This window comes from Vicia villosa, linkage group LG3 (assembly GCF_029867415.1).
Source record: "Vicia villosa cultivar HV-30 ecotype Madison, WI linkage group LG3, Vvil1.0, whole genome shotgun sequence".
Lineage (NCBI taxonomy): Eukaryota > Viridiplantae > Streptophyta > Magnoliopsida > Fabales > Fabaceae > Vicia > Vicia villosa.
In genome coordinates, this window is record NC_081182.1 from 36,065,625 (window position 1) to 36,085,238 (window position 19,614).

At 34.5% G+C, this 19,614-nt stretch overlaps 2 protein-coding genes across 3 annotated transcripts; one reads left to right on the top strand and one right to left on the bottom strand.

Annotated features, from left to right (window-relative positions):
• Positions 1-3,283: 3,283 nt before the first annotated feature.
• Positions 3,284-10,023, top strand: LOC131657874 (uncharacterized). Its single transcript, XM_058927225.1, has 3 exons — positions 3,284-4,007; positions 4,086-4,463; positions 8,777-10,023. The coding sequence occupies exons 1-3, from the start codon at positions 3,284-3,286 to the stop codon at positions 10,021-10,023; spliced, it is 2,349 nt and encodes a 782-aa protein (XP_058783208.1).
• A 504-nt stretch (positions 10,024-10,527) lies between these two features.
• Positions 10,528-18,794, bottom strand: LOC131660999 (F-box/LRR-repeat protein At5g63520). 2 transcript variants are annotated; one of them, XM_058930389.1, is made up of 10 exons: positions 18,434-18,794; positions 18,194-18,301; positions 18,023-18,115; positions 17,803-17,937; positions 16,726-16,827; positions 16,589-16,628; positions 16,062-16,217; positions 14,554-14,729; positions 13,227-13,345; positions 10,528-11,228 (listed from the first exon to the last, which is right to left on the bottom strand). In XM_058930389.1, exons 1-10 carry the CDS (start codon positions 18,791-18,793, stop codon positions 10,781-10,783), a joined length of 1,737 nt encoding a protein of 578 aa, XP_058786372.1. In that variant the 5' UTR covers position 18,794; the 3' UTR covers positions 10,528-10,780. The 2 variants fall into 2 exon arrangements, with proteins under 2 accessions (XP_058786372.1, XP_058786371.1); XM_058930388.1 differs by having other exon boundaries at positions 14,554-14,747.
• Positions 18,795-19,614: the final 820 nt, after the last annotated feature.

Genomic DNA, 19,614 nt, shown 5'->3' on the forward strand with positions numbered 1-19,614 from the left:
TATTATAATTAGAAAAAGTTAAATGAAATTAAATGTAATAAAGTCATATTTAAAGTTTCGACACATTGAATGCACGTATTCCAATAAAATATTTCTATAAATAGCTTATTAACTTGTGCCCTTAGGGCACATGTTAGCTTTTTCATTATTTATTTGTGGTTGGTTATTTGGTGTATTGGCTCATTTTGATCTATCTCTTTTTAATGTTGTCAAAGAGGAGGAAGTTGTAATGGATTCTAAATTATTTTATGTGTTTTATGTTGGGGTTTGTGTGCAATATTTTAGGGGGAGCACGAGCATTTTACTTTTTGCTCAAAGTCGACTCAGTTTCAAATTGAAAGCACGTCAAGCATCAAAAAAGGGGAGAATAAAGTTATATATCTCTATGGGGAGATTGTTTCATGAGACATTCAGGGGGAGCACCCTGAATAGAGTTATTTTGTTGTTTGTCTTATCACTTTCATTTATTATCGTTTATTGAGTCTCCCTCATGATTTCACATCTATGAATCAAGTTCGAATCAATTTGTATTTGTTTTAGCATGTATAAATCAATAGTTATATACTTGATCATGATGATTTTAGTCAATTGCACGAGTCAGTGGAATGAGAACCTTTTGAGTTTTTTATTCAAGCTAGATGCAAGTATTTTGAAAACTATAAAAAGTTGAGAATTTGTGTGTTTGATTCGAATCAAGCAAATAAAGCATACTTCCTGATTCAAATCAAATTGAACAAAGGCAAACCAAAGCTTTTTCAACACTTTAATTCGAATTAGAATTTACACCTGATTCGAATCAAGCATTTTCTTGTCACCTCTGCTCGATTTGATTCGAATCAAACTTTACACCTGATTCGAATAAGATGATTTTCAGCATTTTCCATCTGGCCCTATTGCAATTTATTTGAATCAGGATTTGCACTTGATTCGAATCACGGGGTCTTTGATTCGAATCCACTGTGAAATGGGTCAAAAATCTATTTTCTTCTTATTCTACTTCACTTGCTCATTTGACTCAAACCATGAGATGTTCTTAATTCAAATCTACCTACATTTTTGCACTCATTTTTGTGCTTAATCTCAAGCATATATAGGGCCTGTTTGATTTAACGTTAAAAAATGGATTTTTTTCTTTGTATTTTCAAAAATAGATTTTGTAAAACTATTTTTCTGAAATTACATTTTTTTATATCAGTTATTTCTAAATTAAAAAACAAATATTGACATCCTATAACGTAAACATACATTATCGAAGATCAAAATATAGTCGAAATCGTAATTTTTTAAAAAGGTTGTATCTCAAAAATGATTTTTATGAAAAGCTATTTGAAATAGCTTCAAAATCAAGTGATTTTATGAAATTGTTTAGATTTTATTTTTGGAGGATGTTCCATAACTGCACCCACACCGAAACTATGTAAAATTTTGTTTCTTTATAGCTTTCTTCAGACTTCTTAGGTTGAACAGCAAGTCAAACATTTCTGAATGTCCATGGGCTTCTGCTCCGGATCCTCTTAACATTCATAGCCTTTTCCATGGATTTTTTGAAGATGTCCTGCTCAATCTATGATAGCTTTAGCCCCACTAGGTTGCAATATATTCCTACCAAACCTGCTTGGGGAGATTGACAATGAACGGGTTTCTCTGATAAAAAATTTCCTATGACCGAAAGATGATTGTGTTTGCACCCTTCATGTATATCGTCGTCATCCCTGACATAGAAATCATGTTCCTCCATCTTTTCTTGACTTTTCATTTATCTTTATCGATCTTGATCGTTTTTCTTATAGTTTCTTGATAGTTGTTTTTCAGGAATTTGCTTAAGCATATTATCAAGCATAATGTTGAACCTGGATCTTTTGCATACTTCAATGGCTTTGAGGTTTTCCATACCTGAGACGAAAACCTACCAGCAGGAAAACACGGGAAGCACTTACACCAAGGAATATTTGGAAGGAAAGAGAAGGAAAGGAAACAGAAGACAAAAGAGGAAGCAAAATATTCTTTTGGAGGAGAGATGTGGTTAAAGAACATAATTACTAATAATATAATAAATTTTGATCCTCGCGATAATTATGTTTCTTTCTCTCAAGTAAGTTGATAAATTGAGTTATAAAGATCAAACTCAACACCATCAAGAACTCTAATTCAACGATTTATTTTTTAAAACGAGTTTTGAACGGTATACAAATTGCTTTGATTTATTGTGAATCCTAATTGTCTATAATCCCTCTCAAAAGTCTAACATTATAATAATAGCAATCCCCTTTCACAGAGGAAGCAATATACACACATCTTCTATATATCACACCATTTGACTTTATTTTTTATTCAAATTAAATTAGTTCCTTTTAAACTCCCTGCTTGTAACGTATGTTGATAATTCTTAAAAGAGTAAACCAAAATTGAGTCTTGAAATTGCAATACTTCCTCTATCAAAAATTAAGGGTGGCAAAAAGGGCCGCCCGCTCCGTCCCGTCTTAAGTCCGTCAAGTAGAAATGGGCGGGTTCGCGGGCCGACTCTATAGGCCACAACCCGTTTTGCCACCCTTATCAAAAATAGCTATGTTAGAGGCATTGGTGTCAGTGGCGGAACATAGTTGAGACTAGGGGGTGCCACGGCCACCCAAGCTTTTTTTTTTAATTTTTTTCATAATGTGAAAATACTAAACTACCCCTATTTAAAATAAATATTAACAACTTTGCCATTAAATCCTTTTACTCTTTACTTACCAACAATCCTAATATTTCTCTAACAATCAAAATACTCTCCTTTTCAAATTTTTTTACGGTGAACTCATTCAACCACCACCTACCTTTTTTCATTCCACCATTTGCTCCAATAATAGCTCTTCTTCATCTAACAACTTGCTACCACTTGATTGAGTAAGATTAATTTATTTGTTTGTTATGTTTTTGAAAAAAATAAATTTATCCTCTAGGTTAGGTTTGTCTTATGATTGTGATAAACTCATATTGATTTGATTTGTTTTATTACTAATGATTTGGTTTGTCTTACTAAGTTGTGTAATATTGTATTGTAAATTTAGAGTTTGAATTATGATTTTGTTGTGTTATGATTTTGATTTGGGATTAGTTTGGGATTTTGTTGTGTTATGATTTTGACTTGGGATTGATTTGGGATTGATTCTCACTAAGATTTTGTTGGATTATGATTTTGATTTGGAATTTAATTTGGGATTGATTCTCACTAAGATTGATTTTGGATTTTGTTGTGTTGTTTTAATTTATTTAATTGATTATGCAGCACACAAAAGTGATAATGAAAAGTAGACAAATTGATTCTTTTTTCAAGAGGAAAGAAAGAGATAAAGAGGATTTCACACCTATCCCCGAACCTCAAAGAGTTCTTGAGAATCCAAGAATTGAAGAAAACGTTAATAGAGTTTGTTCGGATGACATTGAGAGTTCTTTGGAACGCGATCCTGGAAAACGTTCTTCAATGTGGGAATATAATGTAAATCAAATGGATGAAATACGAAGAGCTTATTTAAAATGGGGTCCATATCAAATGAATTTAGAGCAATATCCATTATCTGGTAAAGAAGATCATCAAAGACGCTTTCAACACGCTTGGTTTAGCCTTTTTCCTTCATGGTTAGAATATTCACCTTCAGAAGATGCTGCTTATTGCTTACCATGTTATCTTTTTAGCAAAAGACCAAGTGGGCGTCCTGGTTCCGATGTCTTCATTTCTATAGGTTTTAGAGGTTGGAAGAAAGCTAGAAATGGAAAGAATTGTGCATTTCTTAAACACATAGTGAAAGATCCTTGTTCACCACATAACAATGCTATGAAAGCTTGTCAAGACTTGTTGAATCAAGATGCTCACATTAGGAATATTGTTCAAGCTCAAAGTTCAATTTATATAATGAAGAATCGCCTACGTCTCAAGACTTCAATTGACACTGTTCGTTGGTTAACTTTTCAAGCGTGTGCTTTTAGAGGTCATGATGAAAGTACAACATCATTAAACCAAGGTAATTTTCTTGAATTGATAAAACTCTTAGCATGTTATAATGATGAAGTTGCAAAAGTTGTGTTGGAAAATGCTCCATCTAATAGCAAGTATACTTCACATCTAATTCAAAAAGAGATCTTGCACATTCTTTCAAGTAGGGTGAAAAAGTATATCCGTGAAGAAATTGGTGATTCCAAATTTTGTATAATTGTAGATGAAGCGCGTGATGAATCTAAACAAGAGCAAATGTCTCTTGTTTTGAGATTTGTTGATAAAGATGGTTTTATACAAGAGAGATTTTTTGGCCTTGCACGTGTTAATGACACTACATCTTCAACTCTTAAGCAAAAAGTTTGTGATATACTTTCTCTGCATAATCTTGATGTCTCTAACATTCGTGGTCAAGGGTATGATGGTGCTAGCAATATGAGAGGAGAGTGGAACGGTTTACAAGCACTCTTTATGAAGGATTGTCCTTATTGTTGCACCCCAAAATTTGCCCTCTTTAGTTGAACTATAAGTTATCAAGGACGTTTATTTCGTCGCTTAAAAATCAAGAAAAATTAAAGAGTTTTCATTGTTTTTAGACTGTTAAGTCAAGAGGTTTGTGAAGTGAATTGCCAAAGAAGAAGTCATGGTACGAGATTATGAGCTTGAGGAGAGTATTGTGTTCAAGGCGCCATTATACTTTTAGTTGTACAAGTTTGGTTTGAATTAAGGAATCGAGATTGAATTAAGGTCCCAATGATTCAAGGATGAAGTCGATTTAATGGTCTAATTGATCTTATTATTCAAACTTCGTTCAAGGCATTTTGTTCATCAAGAACTTAATTCAAGCTAAAAATATATGGTGCAAGAAATGGGGTTGTGGATTGTTTATGAACAAGGAATTATTATTTCTCTCGATTGTTTGTTGATTGCAATACAAGGTGAATAGTGTTAGAAATTGAATTTAGGTTCATTTGAGGATTTAAATGGGAATACAAAGTCATTCAAAAAAAATTCACTTATCAAGTCAAAGTTCACCACGATTCGAAGTCGTAAGGCATGGTCTTAAGATACATACATTCATCCAAAATTCAAATTCAAACCGAGGTCCAAATACTCATTACATTACCAATTGATCCAAATATTCAAGTCCATTACAAAAAAAACATACAAAAAGATTACACCATCCAAAATCCTAAGTTTCTTGTTCATTAAACCACTCCAAATTTGCAGCAGCTTAACATACAAACTGGCAACCTGCACACAAAACAAAACAGGTATGAAAATAAAGCCAAAACCGAAGCAGCCCCTGCATCATAGAGGATTCGAACCAAAACGTGAATCAACATGTCAAAGCTTGCCTGCCTGCATAACCAGGAAAAAGCAGAACAAAAGAGAAAGTAATCGAATTCCAAAAGGGAAAAGAGTTTATAACAAAAGATTCACAGATAACAAAAAAAGGAGGAGGTCACAAACTCCTAACCGAAACTCTCTCCCTTTCTCGATTCAACTCTTCTTCACAAACTCATCATCTTCATTCACAATAAAAGGGATAACAGAAAACCAAAAAGAAAAAAAGAAGAGTAAAGGGAAATCGATAACAGAAGAGGAAAAAGGTAACAAACTTTATCCCTCTCTCTCTTGAATTCATCTTCTTGATATTCATGAGTCTCTAACCGATTCACACATCCTTCTTTCTTCATCAACCTTCAGAAAACCGGTAACAAACTCTTCAACAGAAATTTCTCTTTCTGGATCTTCTTTTAAACGTTCCACCAATCTCATCTTCATCATCCTCAATCCTCCATAACCTTCTTCATCCTTAACAATCTGGAATTATCTTTGGCTCCATCTTCATTCACCATCAACACGATTCTCCAATTTTCCTTTAACCTTCTTCAATCGACAATCTTCAACACCGCTCAAATCTCTAATCACCAGAGAATCTTCTTCAATCCTCTGAAATTCTCCATCAAACCTTCACCTCTTCTCAATCTTCATCATCGCTTCACAATCTCCATCGCTTCGATGTCAACCATCACTTCTGAATCAAATCTTCATCATCACTGCCCAACAACAATATCACAGCATCACGACACTGCTCCAATCTACGAACAACAACAACACGCGGCAGAAATTCAAGAAGAAGGAAGTTGAATGGAAGAACGAATACGCATACCTGAGCTGCAATCGGAAAAGGATCGAATATGGAATGAAACTTAAGATATCTGAGAGACGAGAGAGATGAGAGATGTCGGAGATATGCGTTTCCACCACGGCATTCTGAACAGTTGATCGGAGAAGAAGGATACGCCGTTGCTATCGTTCACGGGAAGAAGAAGATCACGCCGGAAGGAATCTTGAATCGCCGTTTTCAGCCGTGAGAGAAGGAGAGAGTCATCGGAGTTGTATACGTCATGGTGGCGCCGTCAATTTGTGGATCGGAGACGCAAAGCCGGCCGCCGTTCTTGCGTTCGCGATGAGGGAGAAGGAGATTTGAGGTTAATCTGAAACGTCATAATTCAACCCTAATTTTATCCTCTTTCTATATGTTTTAATTTTAGCCTATAGTTTCAAATTGAATAAACATGAGTATTAATTGTAAGAGTAATGCTACTCTTACACCCAATTCCTACACACAATACTTACATCAAACACTGTTCACCGTATTTATACGGTGAACAGTGTTTTTAAAATAAAATAATAATATTTATAAAAAATATTTTTTATTTTTAAAATTACGGACGACACTGTTCATGTACAAACGTGCATTAACCAAGTTCATTATTGCATTAACCAAATTTTTACACTGTATTAACCAAGTTTGATGACTGCTAAAAATTATTTTTAATACCTGGATTTTGCATTAACCAACTTCATTACTGTATTAACCAAGTTTTTACACTGTATTAACCAAGTTTGGTGACTGCTAAAAATTATTTTTAATACCTGGATGTTGCATTAACCAACTTCATTATTGTATTAACCAAATTTTTACACTGCATTAACCAAATTTGAATAATGTTATTCTCACACCCATGAACAGTACTTTACAGTAGTCACCAAATTTGGTTAATGCAATGTAAATTGTTGGTTAATGAAGTTATAAAGTTGGTTAATGACACAAATTTAAAAAAATTAAAAATTATTTATTATTATAATAATATTTTACTGTTCATAAAATATATATTTTTATTTAAAAAACACTATTCACCGTATAAATACGGTGAATAGTGTAAATAAATACGGTGAATAGTGTAAGTATTTGGTGTAGAAAGTGGTGTATGAATAACATTACTCTAATTGTAATTAGGAGGTGATTAGTCTGATTTACTTGCATCAATTGATGTAAAAGTCTGATTAAGAAAATCATAATAAAATCTGAATCAATTTCAAACTGGATCAATTCAATTATCTTTGGGCCATGTACGAAAATACTGGATCTGCACCTCCCCCTAGCCCAATGCACACGATTTTTGTGTGCTGAACTTGAACAAAAACACCCTTGGGCCCTGTTCTGATTGGGCCTGCGAAATCCTTAGCTTCTACACACTATTTTCAATTTAACACCCCCTGATTCTCATAGAATTCATGTTTAGAATTGGTTCTTTTTTCTTATTTTTAGCATAATAAAAATGTCATAAAAACAATTACATTCGTTAGATTTTTAGCATTTATAAAAAGGTAATACAAAAACATGTGATCTCTTATTTTTGTTAGTTTTTAGATAGAAAATGTGATGAAAAATATTATGTTTGATTAGATTTTTGCTTGATAAAAAAGGAATAATGAAAAACATGTAATATTTTGCTCGTTAGAATTTAAATGTTTTGTCACATAGTTTTGCTCTATATTGTTAGATAAAAATGTCATGAAAAATATTAGCCTTGTTAGATTTTGTTATCGAGTATGTCAGGAAAATGGTTCATGCAGCCGGACCCCCGCATTTCCTATAGTTCGCGTTGCTCGACGTTGATGCTCGGTGTATGCACGCACCGTTTTCCTTTCCGATCCGTGACGGCTTGGTTGCTGAGAGGGATCCGCTCCTCTTGTCTATGGCCCGATCATTTTCGCGAGGTCTAATGCTTGGTTGACTCGGGTGATTCGCTCCCCTTGGCTATGGCGGGACCGCTTTTCTACCATTCGGCCAGTGCCGTTGGTTTGTTTGCTTTACGAGCGGAGCTCGTTTGTGTGATACTCTTGTTTGCTTTCCCTTTTCCCCGTAGGTTGTTAGTTTAGCTTAGACTTGTACCCTTTGTATGATAACATTAGGTAGCAAGCTTTCCCCCTTAGCTTAGGTCTTCCTCATGCATTCTTTAAAACACAAACCACACTCTTTGATTTTCTTTTCTTAAAAGCTTGTTATTTCCGCTCCATTCCCAGCATAAGTCTCCAAAGGTCGAGCAGCGGAGTGTGAATGTAACACGTTCACCTAAAAAACACAAAACAAACAGAAACTAGTTAGCCGAGCTACGGTAGCTCTGATTCTTCAAAACAGATACGTAAGCAGCGGGGTAGGGCCCGTGCGAGCACAATCCTTTATTTTCCCTACATTCTGCATTCATTTTAGTTCAGATTAGCGTAGATTTGTTACAAACCCATAGATTTAGACACTAGCGTGGATACCATCGAGTACGATGGGCGCGAGGGGTGCTAATACCTTCCCCTCGTGTAACCGACTCCCTTACCCTTTTTCTCTGGTCGTGAGACCGTTGTTTTGTTTTGTGGTTTGCTGGCATTCCCTTCCTTTTCAGGATAAATATGATAGCGGCGACTCTGTTAATTTTCGCGGTAGCGACACTTATCCATATTATGTTCATTGTTTTGCTCATCGGTTGCAACTTGCTTTGGTTACTGCATCAAGAGAAGTTAAACCAATTCATCAATTCTTTGAGAAGTTGACTTTAAGTGTCAATGTTGTTTGTTCTTCTAAAAAACGCCATGACGAGTTACAAGCTTCTCAATTAGATGAAATTGAACATTTATTAGAGATTGGTGAGATTGTAACAGGTAAAGGTGAAAATCAAATTGGTACTTTGAAGCGAGCAGGGGATACTCGTTGGGGATCACATTTCTCTTCTATTTCTAGCTTGATAAATATGTATGAAGTAACTTGTTCTGTTTCAAGAAAATTTGCAAAGGAAGGATTAAGTTATGCTTCACGTGGAGATGCAGATAGTGCTTACAATTATTTGAAGTCATTTGATTTCATATTCATATTGCATTTGATAGAAATTATGGGGACCACAAATGTTCTTTGTCAAGCTTTACAACAACAATCTCAGGATGTAGTTAATGCTATGCATTTGGTTTGTTCAACAAAAACTCTTATTCAAGAATTAAGAGAAATTCGTTGGAATGAATTGTTTGCTACTGTGAAGTCTTTTTGTGAAAAACATGATATTGAGATTCATGATCTTAATGATGTCCGTTCAACAACAAGATTTGGTCGTTCTCGTCTTGAAGAAAATCAGGTAACCATTGAGCATTATTTTAGAGTTGAAATATTTTTCACTACCATTGACAAACAATTGCAAGAGTTGAATAACAGGTTTAGTGAGCAAGCGATTGATTTGTTAACTTTAAGTTGCGCTTTGGCTCCAACGGATAATTACAAGGCTTTTAATCTTGATACCATTTGCACTCTAGTTGAAAAATATTATCCTATGGACTTCAATGAGCAAGAGAAGACTAATTTGAAATTTCAACTTCGGCATTTTATTATTGACGCTCGTCAAGCATCAAGTTTGAATAATTTGTCAACTATTCAAGAATTATGTTCATCTTTGGTTGCAATTGAAAAGAAGGAAATTTATTATTTGATTGATAGACTGCTCCGCCTTATCATGACTCTCCCTGTATCTACAACAACTACAGAAAGATCTTTTTCGACAATGAAAATTATCAAGACAAGGTTGAGAAACAAAATGGAAGCTGATTTTCTAGGAGATAGCATGACGGTTAACATTGAAAGAGAAATTGCTGCAAGTATTGATTCTGAGACTAATATTGATGATTTCAAGCTACTCAAAACTCGTAGAGCATTACTTTAAGGTATTTTTATGTAATTCTTTAACTATTTCATGTTTAACTTTGTGTTTATTACAATTTAGATATTTTATATACATTATGGTATGAATATTTTATTTATAATTCATAGTTTAATTTGGTGGCCACCTCAAACTTTTTAGCCTAGTTCCGCCACTGATTGGTGTATCATGTTTATTGACATTATGAGAATTATTAATGTCACGTGACACAAGATATTAAACGAAACTTATTTTTTATGCTTAATGAACTTGTCACCAGAACCCTAATACCAAGTAGTACCGATGACAAGCCTACACACCAAAAAAAAATTTAAAACCAGTCTGAGATTTGTGTTTACAATGCATAATGAACGCGAAATAGGTCACGTGGCATTTTACATCTATCATCTCTGATTCAACTACTTGAGAAAGGAAGCATTTTAATTTAAATCAGACAATTTAGAAGAACAATTTAATATTTCATAAATTTAAGGTCCCAACTTGCCATTCATTTACAATTTTAAAATTAAAAATGGTGATTTACTCCTTAAAATAACCTTATCCCAAAGTTGCCGAATTTAACTGCGATAATTTAAGCAAGCGCAGCAACAAATTTCCAGAAAATCTGAAATCAGTTGCATAATGAAACTGCGATAATTAACATACATACACATCACATATGACGCGATACAATATTATCATCTCAGGTTGCGGGAAAAAAAAACAGGCATCCTGCTCAAACTAGCAATCTGCATCTTGTAGAGAAAATTAAGAGTAGCATCTAATGTTCCACAGAGGGAGGATCATATGACATCACTAAATAGACACTGCTATAAACATGCAAAAAGCAACTGATGGGCTTTGCATCTGGAGATTGACCAATCAAAGTGGTACAAGGACGCACCATTTCTCCACAACAAAATATTCCAGCCAATGGCACTCCTGGAAAAATCTCTAAGAAGGGGGAGCTATCAGCATTAGGACGTCCAAAAAATGAATGGCCGCGGCCATAACAAGCAAAAAGAATACCGCCAAAAACATTGGTAGCATTCTCAATCTCTCCATCACCCTTGACACTCCTGGAATTCCTCTCCAGCTTCATATTGTTAAGGGCATCACGAACCTCAGTTAATGAAGCCAATGCGGCATTAGGATCTGAATGGTAGAACTGAAAGATATCTCCTGTTTTGATGCCCATTCCATCAACATACAGATACTCTTCATCACCGCTGTCCAATACATGCAAAGTTAGTGTTTTCTTTTTTAGAACGAGATTGTTTACAATAGGGGTTAATAGACTAAGGAAGGATAAGGAAACAGTGACTGTAGAGGACAGTTTCTAGTTCCATGCGTTCAAAATATATAATACACAGTTGTACAACCAGCAAGTATCAATTAACAGATTAGAAGACAGTTCTCAGTTCCACACGCACAAAATATCGAAGCACGAAATGATAAAATTATGCACTTAAATCAATCATGGGGCATTGTGTGGCATGGTTTATCAAAAAAACACATGACTGGCCAAAAGGTAGAATTTTTGCAAGGTTTCCTCGTGTGGCATGGTTTATCAACAAAGCACGTGACACGCCAAAAGGTAAAATTTTTGTAAGGCGGACATTAAATAATTTAATATGTTACCAAATATATAATTTTAGACAACTTAATTTTAATTTGATCAACAGCTTATAATTAACTAGAATTTATCATATAAGTTATAGCCTAATCTAGCCAAAACAAAGTTGGAATCAGCTGCTGACAATGGCAAAGTGGATGAAATAATTGAGTCAAAATAAAAGCCTATTCCCACTAGGTGGGGTCGGCCATTTGAAGCACATAATGTACTAACATTCTTTCGCGCATTGTATCTCAAGATAGATTATTTAAATCTCTCTTAATAGTTAGTTCTATAATATTCAACGGCCTTCCCTTACATCTGGATATTAGACAATCCTCCGCCTCATATACCTCCTTGGTCTTTTCCATGCGTGCCCAAACCACCTAAAATGAGATTCTATCATCTTTCCTACTATATAGGAGCTACTGACTATTTCTCTAATGGTTTCTATATAGTCCAATCTCATTATGTGTAAACTCCCATCTGTTGCAGTGTGCCCCTCTTTACAATATTAAGTTTACTTAGTACCATACAACACTGCAGGTCTTACAACTATATGGTAAAATTGTTCCTAGAGCATGGGTTGTATTTTTTATCACAAATCGCAAATGAAAAATTCGTCTATTTAATCCGCCCTACTTGGATTCAGTGGTTCACGTCTCACTCTATCTTCCTGTCATTTCATATAGTCATATAGCTATATGCTTAGCCACTGTACATGACAGAATGTGCTGATTCAGTACATTATGTTATTAGCAGTTAGCTTCTATCACCGTCAGTTAGTTTCTTTTATGCTAAGTCAGTGGATTAGTTAGCAAAGACTTTTCATCGCATCATGCTCAGTGCTCAGTAATCAATTCAATAAAAAATCTGAATTGTTGGTTTCTCTCTCTCTCTCTCCTTCTCCCTGTTTTGTTTTTAGTTTCTGTCACAAATTTGAGCTATTAAGAGCTCATAGCTCTACAATGGTGGAAAACAGAAAATGAAAGGATAAACCATAATTGTGAAACTCCTTACAAAAGCATGAAGCTCCTAGACCAGAGAAAATATTCTCCCAACTGAATGGTAACTACTTTTCTGAATGCATCATGCTCAGTGCTCAGTAACCAATTCAATAAAAAATCTGAATTGTTGGTTTCTCTCTCTCCTTCTCCCAGTTTTGCTTTTAGTTTCTGTCACAAATTTGAGCACTATGAGCTCATAGCTCTACAATGGTGGAAAACAGAAAATGAAAGGATAAACCATAATTGTGAAACTCCTTACAAGAGCATGGAGCTCCTAGACCAGAGAAAATATTCTCCCAAACTGAATGGTAACTACTTTTCTGAATGCATCATTCACTCCCCTTCCCTCGCTTATATAACAGAACTTCCTAAAAATCAGGGGAATGTCACAGCTCACACATCTGCTACAACCTTCTAAAAGGTGTGCTCACGTAATATGGGCCCACTGATTGGGTCAGCTTGCTTATTGGGCCTTGGTGTCCTATCCCGCTATGTCCTACTAAAAACTTAAACGACAACATCTTATTTCAACACGTCCGAATAATTAATGTCGACAAGGCATTAGAAGATACACAATCTACAAAATATAAGAGCTTATATCATACCCAACAACTCCATGATATGCAATACAAGTTCTTGGCATTGGCTTCTCTGCTCCAATGGAGACTTTCCTATTTTTAGTTACCCCAATGTACAACTCGGGAGGCTCAATGTGATTTTCCAGCTGCCAAAATTTGGAAAGTTAGTGAAAAAAAGAAATAAATAGCAATAAAATAATAACTGCGCACACAAAATTCATATCAAATTAATTTTATAAAACGTTGAAATGATGTATGCAATCAAAAAAATTGACAGATAGCATCAGCCTATATCACCTTTCATCTTTCCGCAAAATTTAGCATAAAATCAATATCCCCAATTTGACATGCCATTATCCGAGGTCCATCATGAACAGTATCAATAGGGGATACAGAATATAATTGCTTCAATAAAACAATACTACTGAAATAGAAGAAGAAAACCAACCAGGTTACATCTTGGGTGTGTTTAGATGCCCAACTAGACTATTAATTATTGTCAATAACTTATTGACACAGAAGTTTTATCACCATTCTTTAACTGGCTCCAGACAATTTTCAAAATCATGCCGAACTATTCCGTTATAATCTCCATAAGATAGCAAGCAATCTTGTGTTGATTTTCATTTGTTCTGAATCAGCACAAATGCAGACTGTTTCTACTCGGTTAATTTTGTGAAAACGATTGACATGGTCGGTTCATGCTGAAATTTTGAGTCAGCCCTTCCTTCAATGTTTTAAATCCCCCTTCGTTTTGTGAAACACGACACAGAGAGTGGGAGAGAATCATAAATAGTATTACTAATAGTAATTACTATTAGTATTACTATTTAGCAGTTTTGTGAAGCCTTTGTTATGCTATTCGGAATTGACAACAAAAGATACATGCCCATGTACCTTCAAAATTTTGGAGTTATGTTGTTCTTACTGCTGTTTATTAATAGAAAGAAGACTGTCTCTAGACAACAACGCAAACATGTATCTCATTCTTTGTTATTCCATGAAGGATTGTGTTATAAATGTCACTTTCTTGGTTATTCTCGAGTTTGAAAAGGATATTGATGTTATTCCCCTTCAACTCATCATTTCTATGTATAGGCTCATGTAATTGTCTTTGAATTCTACATCCATATAAAAAGTGTATTACCAATTCCCCCCTCTCTTTGTATTTTGGTCTACTGCGAGAAATTTGATGTCCCTTCTCCCTATGTGATAAATTTTGACTAGTCCTTAATAATTTAAGCTTTTTATATTCCTCAATATTACATATTCCAATCACGGTAGTTTCAAACATTAGCATTTCTGCAGTAAAAGGAATTTGTAGGTAGACCAAAATATGGAAATAAATGCTCACCAAAGTGTTAATATCATGCAGAATAGTCTCACCATCAAGAGGTTCTTGATGCCATTCCCTTTTGGCAGTTAGCCATGTCGAATAATCGGCACTGTTTGTTCTAACTGAAGCTGCTTTGTATTTGCCACCCACAGGTGAAACACCAATTGAGAAAGCAACATGAAATCTAATGTTTCCTGCAGTAAAATCAATTCCTAACAGCAATGAGTGACTTATAAAAAATGACTACAAAATAGATAGGTATGCCTTGTGACACTGGAAACAATGACTGCAGTAAAAAAACATATACAAGACAGACTCTATTATTCAACATGTGCGCACATATAACGGCAAAAGAACTATCGGGTAAAAAAAACATATACAAGACAGACTCTATTATTCTTTTCTTTGTTCCTTTTATCTTCTCAACAAACTATCGGTACACTCTTCTTCTACTTACGTTTTTTTTTCTTCTATAGTTTCTTCTCCATTTTTTAAGTGCTCTGTAATTTTTTCATGCAGTTTTTTCTCTATTTTTTAAGAGCTCTATTATTTCTACATTTTTTAAGTGCTCTGTTTTTTATTTTATTTTCTACTGTGTTTACTCTATAACCTCTGGGGTTGGCGGTCCAAAGAGAAATGGGCTTTAGCACAAAAGAATGAATGAAGTTAGAGATTTTATAATGTTTTATTGTTTTGTTTTATAATGTTTTTTTATTTGAGCAAGTAATATTCCTAAACTCATCATGATATATGAATTCAGTTTTCTAAGTTCTATGAATTTTGTTTTTGATTTTTTTGGTGTTGTTACTGTTTTTTTGTGAACATTTGTTGGTCTTGTTATTGTTGCTGTTATTGTTTTTTGAAGTTGTTCCTGTTTTTTAGAGCTCTTACTGTTTTTAGTGAGCATATAATAATGTTTTTTGATTGTCCGCCATGCTTCCGCAATTTGCCGTTCCGTCATCCGCCATATTTTTATGGCGGATTTTTGCCTCACCGCAATTTTCCGCAATCCGCCATAGACAAGTAGTGGCCCTTTCCCTATAATGCATACTCCAAAGCCAGTGAACTGTCATATCCGTGTCCAATATTGCGATTTCTACAAAAATAACTGCATTAGTAGAAATCTCCCCCAAATTCCCACCTAGATCCTGAAAAGTGTCTCCTACCTGTCGCAAGAAAAAAAGAAGCAATTTCCTTTTAAAGAAGACTAGGAACGAAAGCAACTGCATCATAGGCGGCCTCTATCCACTTTTAAGAGATCAACGTAATCTAGACGTGTTAAACAAACTTCAAAAAAATTTCAATTATTTTTTCTTAAAACTTACTATTACTAGATTAACTACATAAGTTTATGAGGAATACAATTAGATACTTTTACGCTAGGTTATACTCAATTCGATAATTCTGATAACCATTGAGCTTTGAAGGAATATTAAAATTACATTCCCCAATATTGAGATACAGCGACATGCATGAGTTACAATGTGCATTGTGGCCATAGCTAAGAAAAAGAAATTGGGAGGTACCAGAAGACCTGGTTCTGTCCTGAGCAAATACAAGAGCAACAGCTTCTATGAACCCTTTCCTGTAGCTGTAAGCATTTCTAGAATCATTTCCGTATCTGAATACAGAGCAGCCTCTCTCATCACCCACAATGACTGTGTCTTTAGGCATGGCATAATCTGAAATGAAACAAAATGTTGTCAAAGAAGAAAACAACCAAGCATATATGTGTCAGAAATGTATTAATTGAAGTTGTGTTCTTTCCAATTATTTGGCTGCACAGTCGCCTAGTCTAAGTTTAAGTATCCAATTATCATTATGTATCCCATAGACATTTTGCAACAAAATATTTTTGGAAAAGCACTCAATTATATCTTCAGACTAAACAGGGCATTGTGTGTATAAAATCTTAGAATTGTTTGTTTCCTTTAACTTATAACACATTAAAACTGAAGAGATAAATCTCAGATATTCTATCAAGCATAACATTTAATTTCCAACTTTTTCCTCAAGAACAGAGTAAATAAACATGTATACAAGTATCACCAACCCAACTTCTCCAGAACCAGTTTCATGTCGGTGCTAGCTTCCTGTATCGTCAAATCAAAGTGTTAGAAACAGAACCAAGACTGGTAAATTGACTAAAATAAAATCAATATTGGTAAATAAGTGTGGTTGTTAACTCACTCCAAATAATATAACCCCAACGGGGAATTGGCGACCAGAGACAGAGGCTGTGTATTCTTTGATATCCATAACAAAATTATCAACACATAGTTCTTGAGGTGTCTGGCGTCAGAAATACTTTTAATTAAATAACTTTATGAAATTAAAAAATAAAGAATAAAGCATCACATTATCTAAATCTAAAATGAGGGGAGAGTAATATCCCTCTTGCTAGTTGCAATTAAAAAGTTATAAAAATTGAAATCCTTCTTTGGATAGGAAGTGAGGAGAAAACATGAAAAGCAAGTGATCATAACACCACTGGATTCATGGGAAATGTAAATAAATATTAAAAAGACATAAAAATCATTAAACTTAATGCATTAACAAACTCGCATACTTAAGCTCAAGGTTACAAGTCAATATCTAATATAATTTTTTTTTTTGACAAAATATAAAATAATATTAAATTTCAATATTATTTTTCTGCATTTCCCTAACTCAGAACACACTTTCACATCCATTCATTCTTGTGCACTCTCTCACCTTTATGAATTTTTAATCTCCATTCATACATAGAATGCCATTCTAGCACCAATTTTCCTCCCCAGAGAGGAGCTTGAATTGCATTTTCCTCTCCTCTTATATTAAAATCTACACTCCCTCTTCCAATAGTGTTACAATTTAATTCATTTTAACTATTTTTAACTATGTTGATAAAGAGGATGAAATAATCATAATGTTATAAAAACAATGTCAATCTTTTGGACTTTACTGCTTTTCACATTAAGTGGTTAATTTTTTATATTGAAATTTAATGCAAGATATCCAAACATTATATTGTTTCCTACTTTTATCTATTATTAACACCTTAGTTTCTCTTCTTGCCTTAAGATATTACTAAATCCAATTGACAGGTTAAGGTTGCCTTTTACACAAGACTACCCTTGGTTGTAAGGTATTGATTAAGTAATTTATAATAGACTATCTTACTAACATTTGCCATTCCAAACGGAAAAAATTAATATTAAATGTCTTACCCTTACATGTTCATTTTCATTGTATGCAAAGTCTAAATTCTCAATTAGATGTTATTACCTTTACCGGTCGTAGTAACGGTATAGCTTCAGCTTTCATTCCTGGCAAGCAGCCAATTGTCAACACTATGCCTTCATTAAAATGTCTTGCATATTCATCGTCGCCAATGCCACTAAAACGGGCACCCCATTTGACCTACACAAATTATCCTAGGATTTAGACATGAGTTTCTCAAATATAAATATCTAGCACAAAGAGGAAAAAATCATCAACATCCAACCTCTTTAAATTCATCTGTAAGAGCGTCCCTTCCAATAATACCATTATTGACCGTGACAATAACCGGAATATTCAACCCTAATTTCTGTTTAATCTGCACCACAGACATTAATTCAGTTGCATAATCCAAATACTACTTAACAAAAAAACAAAGTTAATAGTAATTCCTTACAAGGCGAAGAATCTTGTTCGCGTCGAATCCACATCCAATATTGACAATAGCAAAATGAGGTCGAATTGGCTCAGATAGAACCTTGTCAACAACCTCCTTCACAGCCTCCTATTCCATTTCGAAACATTAACCAAATAAATAGCAACAAACAAAAATGCACAAATTCTGAGATATAATTGAAGGTATATCTGTTTGATTGAAAAAACCTAAAAGCAAGAAGAAAAACCGAATGGAGCTTACGCGAAGCGAAGGGTTGAGAGAAAGTGCGGAAGAGAGCTTGGGACGAGAAATGATGCGAGTGCAAATGGAATTCCATGATTTGCTAACGCAAGATGCGGAAGCGAACGATAGAGCAGGGAGTCTGGGAAGGATGTTGTGGAGAAGATCGTCGTTCAGCAAGGTGATACCGGTGTTGAGATCATTTGAGGATTTTCCTTTGGTGATTGATCTCGCCGATGAAGAACTTGGTTGAGCTTCCTCCATTGTGGTTTCTAGATCAACTGCGTCAGTGCGAAATGTAGTTTTGTTCCATTTTGATGTTTTGATTCTGCTTTGTGACAAAAATGCACCGGAGAGAAATTTGCTAAACACTCTAGACATGGGCTCGAACCGTTTTTAGCTTTGGCCCAACAACAAAATAAATGAATTGAGAATTTCTTTTTCCACCCTTGAATATTCTCCCAAATACCCCGATGAAAAGTTATAAATATCTTAAAATCAAATATGGATCTTCGAACACGTCATTTTTCACCCAAAATAAACACTAATTTTGAGCATCTCTTATTTTGTCAAACTTTAATGGGTTAATGAACTTTTTCGTCCCTTTAAATATTTCAAATTTCGTTTTTAGTCCCTCCAAAATTTTCCTTCAAGAAATCGTCCCTTCAAAATTTTTCTTCCGAACTATTGGTCCCTAACGTCAAATTTCGTAGCTAATCGGTGGCTAAAGTCGTAGCTAATCTCTAGCAAAGTTGACGTTAGGGACCAATAATTTAGACAAAAAATTTTGAAGGGACGATTTATTAAAGGAAAATTTTGGAGGGACTAAAAACGAAATCTGCAATATTTAGAGGGACCAAAAAGTTCATTAACCCAACTTTAATTTGGAGATCGAATGTGTTTAAGAGTTTGTTCGAAGATGCATCTTCAAATCAAACTTTGTTTTCAAGCTAAAGGAAATTTTAGGAAATGCATCTCCGAAAGTTTTTAATGTATATATAACGCGCGCCAGACCCTCCATCTCCTCCTTCTTCATTTTCTGAATATTTTTCTTCCCCCATTGGAGCTTGTGAGCAACACCATTCCAATCAATTTTGCAAACAACAAAAGAACATTTACTTCAATTTTACCAATCTCAACTCGCTCCACATACTGCATTGAATATTATTTATCCTTATCAACACTTATTTGATTAAGTTTTT